The sequence below is a fragment of the Seriola lalandi genome, unplaced genomic scaffold (genome assembly GCF_002814215.2).
Source record: "Seriola lalandi dorsalis isolate HSWRI2012SDOR001 ecotype SW California unplaced genomic scaffold, Sedor1 jcf7180002054395, whole genome shotgun sequence".
NCBI lineage: Eukaryota > Metazoa > Chordata > Actinopteri > Carangiformes > Carangidae > Seriola > Seriola lalandi.
In genome coordinates, this window is record NW_019524948.1 from 162,559 (window position 1) to 169,577 (window position 7,019).

Genomic DNA, 7,019 nt, shown 5'->3' on the forward strand with positions numbered 1-7,019 from the left:
ACCAACCCAACATCCCTGGGGTGTTGTCAAGCAAGGTTATTAACTTGGAAGCATAGTGCTATTGTTCATTGGCATTTTCATTTTGGACCCCTCAATAATTGAGTAACAGGGGCCCATCATGTTGCACAAAAGAACGAGAGTGAGCATGCAGAGGATGGAAATTCTCATATAAACTGTCTGGAAAGCGCAGGTGAATGAACGCCTCCTAGCTTTCTAATGTTCCAACACAAAACACTGAAATTGTGTCCCTGTTAGACCTGCTTTTTCTCAAAGGTGATCATGCCTAAAAGAAAATGCCTGGTAAAGCCAAGTTTGCTGTTAGCCTCACAGAAACCCTAGCAGGCTAGTGACGTCATGCCTAATTCATTTCTTTCTTTAAGGAAATTCAAGCTCTACTGGTATTTTACTAGTTTTCAAACAGTACAGCAGTGAAGAGTAAATGAACATATGAGGCATTAGCATGAGCTGACCCATTTAACTATCATATGAAGTGTATATTGTACCTTTTACCCTAATACTATCATATTATTGGTTACATGAAGGAATCATAATGAACTCTAATGCAATCTAGAAAAATATCCTGCAATTACTGGTACATTTAAGTTTATAAAGACAAGTATTTGTTGAAATCATGCTGTTCATTCAAGTTAAATTCTGAGGCCTGAAGTGTCATTATTACATATAAAACAACTTTTGACAATATGTATATTTGTGTTATTATTAAGTTGACTCTGTCCAGGAACAATGTATAATTATAAAAGTTGGTAGAATTTTTTAACCTATCCACTACAGTAGATTGATTACATAATCTATCTATTATAATCTTTAAAAAAAAACTCCCAAATCCTAAAGAATCAATTCAGGTTTTTTTTTTTTGATGAGATGAGAAATGTGTAACCATGCAGATGTAGTTTAGTTTAATCAGTGCCTCCTAAGCTGTGTGCTTAAGTCTAGAGGGATCACTGATGGGGAAGATGAAAGTGTGAGTTCTAGGTTACATCAACTTTATGTCTTACCTTTGGGTTCCATTTCTGAAGGATGTCAAAGTAGCAAAGGTGACCTACATTGACCTACACTTTATATTATTACTTGGTAATCCGATATACTGTGCCATAGGAAAATTATGTAGTTGAGACATCTTAAATGATACAGTTCTGATGGAAAACTAGTAGCTATAGTAAATCAATTCTGCCAATGTAGACCCTACAGAAATTAAAATTTGGAAAGATTTGTAGCCTGTTAAAAACATGGAATATTTTGTATGTTATAATAACAGTCTGTGTGTGTGTCATCATGGCAAAATGTAGTCCTGCAGGCACCTACTGTAGTGGGAATTACCACAGAGGCGGTTTTGAGTATTCTGACATGTGTTGTGTCTGTGGACAAATTTTGCCACCATGATAGCATCACAACTGTGCAATATACAGTCATGAAACTTTACTTAAGGTGTGTAAATGAAATCAAAATGAAGGCCGTGTTTGAAGATAGGTGTGGTCTGACCCATGAGTACTGAGCAATTGCCTAATGGGGCTCCAGCTGGATGCTGTTGTTTCCTTTACCATTTATGTTGGCACAGGGAATCGTATCTCCAATTGCAAAACAGGAAGAGTGCACTGCTCTCTTGGATACAGGAGACAAAACACAAGCCAACTTGAATCCAGAGACATAAGGCAGCAGACCGAGGAGAATGATAACAGGAGATTTCAGCTCCTGTGTAAACCCTTTTGTGCACACTGAGTTGTTCTACAGGATTGCATACTCTAATCTGTGTAGAGGTAAAGTTTCCATGCCAGCAGCCTGACAGTTCCCTCTTCATGTTTGATGGATATCAGTCCACATTAACCAGATTAGCTGTAAAAATGTAAAATAGCTTAATGTTGCAGTTTGACTTTTCCTGTTTTATACCACTAAATGGGGCGCTAATAAGGCTGTTTATCATTATCAAATTATCAAACTATCAGACTCAAATATTACTTCACCTTATTGCTGAGATTTCTGGTTATAGCTACTTTTAAGCCTGTTCTCTGACCTTTCCCACCCTGCCTCAGCCTTCTCACTAGGCAGGGATTTTCTGTTTTTTTAAATGTAAACCAGCAAAGACCAGGCCTAACAACCACAGAAGTTAATTAACATCCCTTAATAATACAGATAGAGCAGATTAGGTGTTTGGGTTTTCTTACAAAGTAGTTCATGAAATTATCCAAAAATGCATTTTCTAAATCTGATATTACACAGCAATGTCAAAATTCTGTGTAATTGATATGAACCCTGTATGTATTACTCTTTACTTACAACACTCACAATGTTCTTTAATAGTTCTCTCTTTCTAATGAAAACTAAATAATGCTTCTAAACTCCTGCTGGCAGGTCTGTGCCAAAGCTTTACTGAGATATCGTGTCCACAAGACATGTTAAGTGTTACTGAGATATCTCAGTAACACTTTGATGGAACTACTTCAAATTTGGCAAAAACATTCACAAACTGATTTGATTTTGATGGTCACTGACTGACAACCTGAAAACAATATGCGTCTGGCTCTGGCTGTCGCCAGCATGGAGGCATAAAAACATATTTACTCTGTGTATAACTGTGCTGAATAACTAAACAGTGAGTATTTATACTGCAACATTAAATGTACAGAATGTAACTTCTGTCACTAGGGGTCTCTCAATCAAAATAATAACAATAGACACCAGTAGGTTACGTCGTGAAATAGCGTGGGATCATGGGAGTTGTTTTCTTCACCACCATTACTGTAAGATTAAGTATCAGGTGTTCAGGAGGTTTTAAACAGGAGCTGAATTATCCACAGAGGTCTCCTATCCAAATCAAACAGACCTGGCGATTACAACCATTAAAAGCACTGAGTTTTGACGACGCTATATGGCAGACGAAGCATTACAATGATTAAATTCACGTATTTCTCCAAGTTTGAGAATTGTTGGAAACATCTAGGATAATATAAGAACGAAGAAGATTTAAAAATATATATAACATTGGTCTAGTCAATTTTTGACATTTTAATGTGGAAAAGTTACATATTATAACTTTAATCCCTGATTAAATGAACACAACAGGCAACATATAAGTGAACTCCCGGAGTTTGTTTTTATCATTCATTTTAAGCACTACAAGCACAAAGCATGACAGAAAACTTAAAATTTAAAAAATATATTCATGCATACATGACCAGAGGAAATTGAAGCAAGAATATGATTTATGCTTTTTTGTTTAAAAAGCAATAAAAATAATGGATTTGTGACTCATTAAAATAAAAAAAACAGCTGCTGCTGATCATTCAAGCTGGTTTCAGCAGCAGCCTGTTATAATGAGCTTGTTTTTACACTTGCTCTGTGCTGGGTTCATTTCAACATGAAGGTGATGCAAATTTATCAGCATCCTTCTGGCAGGCATCCATTAAAAATCTGGAAATGTTTCAGAGCCTTCAATGATTGCTTGTTTAAAAATGACATATTCCAGACCCTGTCACCTTTTGCATGCCATGCCAGTTCAATGGGCTATAGACAAAAAATTGAGAGTTTGATGGCCTGTGAAACTGCCACATTGTTAATCACAGATATATTTATGATTTGGAAAATGTTGACTCTTGTGCAGGAGCAAACCACTTTTTCTCTCAGCCACCAAGTACATCAATCAAAGCAAAGATCTTCATTTCCATAATAAAGTGTTCATATAATAAATGAGAATGTGTTTGTTGACTCATACCCTCACAAACATAAACTGATTAGAAGGGTGAAAACTTGGTTAGGTCCATCTTCATTTCACTATAATGGGTGCTGAGTCGTCCTACAGCCTTGTCGTGATCCTCATCCACCTGCTCCTTTAACCTCTGCTGCTTCTTCACAAAGACTGCCCATTCATCTTTCAGATGCTCCATGTTCATCTGTAGCTGGGTGCTCTGGAAGGAACACAAAGATGAGAACACAACGAAGGTGGCAGAACATTTTTAATTGCACAGCTTGATCAGAGGTTTTAGGGGATAATCACAGTAAATGAGAAATTAAGGCATGTGTATTTATATTTAACTTTCAACAAGACACCAGTTACAAACGAATGTGTGATGTCTCAAAGTTTCTATTCTCCTTCTTGTGCTGCTTTAGCTCTCACACCTCCTTGCATTCACACACTACAGATTCACACTACAGGCATTCAGTCTAAATGTGCTGTACACAGGATTCGCTTGAAATCAAGATGATGGATCTCAAGGGGTTTATTCTGATATAACTTTTATATGCACATGTTGAAGCTAATATAATAAATGTCTGTTATTTGCAATGCAAGTCAGCTTTATGAGGTTATAATATTGTATGCACCCATGCTGCAAGTTGTCGTTTTTACCTGCTGTGCCTCTAGCTCCCTCTGCTGGACCCTTACAGCCATGTGATTAGCAGCCTCCACTGTGGGGGGAAAAAAGCAAACAAAAACTATAAATAGTCATATTCAAATTTTCAATCAATATATCAATATATTGAGGCTTGAGGGAAGTAATATTCAATACGAAATAAGAGAAATATGATAGAAACAGTGACCATTATTTGCCATAGTAGGTTTCCTGTGTCATCATGGGAAGTCAAAATATAGTACAATTACTTCAAACATAATGTGGAATTCAATCTCCTCAATTTTAAGTTTAAATGCATTACTGCAGGGGTGAGGAAGCGATTTGAAAAATATGGGGGCTCGAGGGTTGGACATGAGCACTGCAACCCGGTGCCTTCAACAACAGAGTTCAAAATGTACACCACGCCACGCAGCACACCCTTCACTCCACCAGTATTCACACACCATAGTATTACGCAATGACTTTAGACTTTTTAGTGTCTGTTAAAAAAACACACACTTTTAAGTCTTTCTCATTTCATCTATAAGACACAAAATGAAACCTGAGCTACAGTCCGTTGTCCAACTCAACTAAACCCATTACTAAAAATGAGTGTCACTGGGTGAAATCGACAAGAATACAGCAGCTTTGACATTACAAAAATATTACTCAAAACAAGTGTCAGGGCAATTTGACCTTTGTCATTTCTTATTGCCTAGTATTTTTGCACTATACTTTCCTTACCATCCCCAGCGCCCACGCCCTCTCCCTTTTCTTCTCTTTGGACCCTACTTATTCATCAACATCCTATAAAATACAAAATGGTAACCGATTTAACAGCACAATAATTAAACTGTGCAATACTGACTTAAAAGTACAATATTTTTGTGCAACATCTCAACATTTTTCTGTGCAATGATGAAACTGTTGTATATTACTCAAATGTCATTCACACCGAGTTATATAGGGTAGAGTTACATATTTTACATATTCTTATTTTTCTTATAATTTCTCTATGCTGAAGCAACTTTAACAAATACAATCTTCCTTCTTAAATCAATAAAGTATTTCTGATTCTGATGAAGGCAAACCATATAACTATTTTAATTTGCCTGCTCACCTGTGCAATGTTACCTTCATCCTCATTAACAGTGATGCCTAATGTGATTTCCTATCCTAAAAATGCAGAACACAGCAGTAATAGGGATGAGGTGATGTAAGAAACTTCTCTATCTAGCAATATAAGCTACCATTATCTTGCATTGTTTGTTTGCTATCTGGCTTGCATCTGGATTGATTTAACATTTGTTGTGTTCAATAACATGACACATCACATAACAAGACAATGAGGAGGCGTGTCATACCTCTGCACTCTGACAGCAGTGAGTGACAACAGAAGCCCCGTGTCTGCATACACAACTATACTTTACAATGCTTCAACTGCTTACTCTTCCCTGGCCTTGTGGGTTGGTCAAATTGCTGTGATTGGCTCAATGGTCATTCAATACATCTGATTTGACCATTACATTTTCATATATATTCAATTTCAGCTGCAATGGATAGAAGAGATAGGTCTGACAATGCCAGACTAGTACCTCATTAAAAAAGTGGGTGGGGTGGGGGTGAAATCATGTTTCTGTGAAAGTGCAACGCACCTGCATTGCTGTCAAATATACCCATGCATTAGTACTTTCCATGAAGCAAGTTTAACAAAAACATAGCAGTCAAATCCAAAATCATCAATTCTTTTTTTTTTATCATGTCAATGTAGTGAACAATGTACAAAACAACATACAACTTCTATCTATACACAAAGTAACAAATACAAGTGTTTATTTGTCAGGTTAAAACTAAAGTTACACAATTTTAGCACAATCTTAAAGCTGCAAGTGTGAATCAGAGACAGGAGACTTACACCGTTTAATGATGTTAGACATCACACCTTGGTTTACACCCTCTAAATTTGTGGGCAGCATTTGCCCATTTGTTTCCACCACCATCTTATTGAGATTCTCCAGCAGTCTGCTCTCCCTGTGTCCACGTCTCTCCTGCACAGCACAAGAGGAAAGCTTAGTGTTGCCACAGAAATACCACATATAATGCACTGAAAACATGCTTCTTTATTGATATAGTATTGGATCTTAACTTGTTGCTTCCATTAAAAAATAAAAAACAAATAAAAACAACAAATGTGTTGAAATCATTTCCCGATATTGTCTTTTTTAAGGACAATAAACAATGCTGTATCTGCAAGTTTGCACAAAAAAAAATATTATCTCATTTAATGAGAAAATCAAAATCAATAACTTTATGATATCGCTTATAGCAGAGATAAATACAATATACTGAAACTTACAGTTAATAAAATTGGCCTCATTGTAAACATTATGATGAACACTACAAAACAAAATCTTTTGTTTATCTGTGACCCAAAATATCATGCTAACAGGGCAGATATGTTTGCACCACTAGTGTTTTTCTTACATGGACACTCATCACATCACTCATTTATGTCTGCAGTTGATGTTTTTCTAATACCGGCAAGGACATGAAAGCACCTAAATTAGTGGGCCTTTTATTTAGTCTTTTTTCTATTCCCTCCACAGGATGTCAGGGTTTGGTTCAGAACAGCAGCCATGAAGATCATAGAGAGTCATTGTCTGGCTCAAGGACACT

General features: G+C 36.5%; 1 protein-coding gene across 2 annotated transcripts in view; it reads right to left on the minus strand.

Moving 5' to 3' along the window:
- Positions 1-3,006: 3,006 nt before the first annotated feature.
- Positions 3,007-7,019, minus strand: part of bloc1s5 (biogenesis of lysosomal organelles complex-1, subunit 5, muted) — a 7,052-nt gene continuing 3,039 nt past the window's right edge. For both annotated transcript variants that reach the window (XM_023409526.2, XM_023409525.2), the window contains exons 3-5: positions 6,259-6,391; positions 4,361-4,419; positions 3,007-3,920 (exon numbers count right to left, since the gene is read on the minus strand). In XM_023409526.2, the coding sequence (XP_023265294.1) occupies positions 3,747-3,920; positions 4,361-4,419; positions 6,259-6,391 (366 nt within the window). In that variant the 3' untranslated portion in view covers positions 3,007-3,746. The remainder of the gene's footprint in view (positions 3,921-4,360; positions 4,420-6,258; positions 6,392-7,019) is intronic.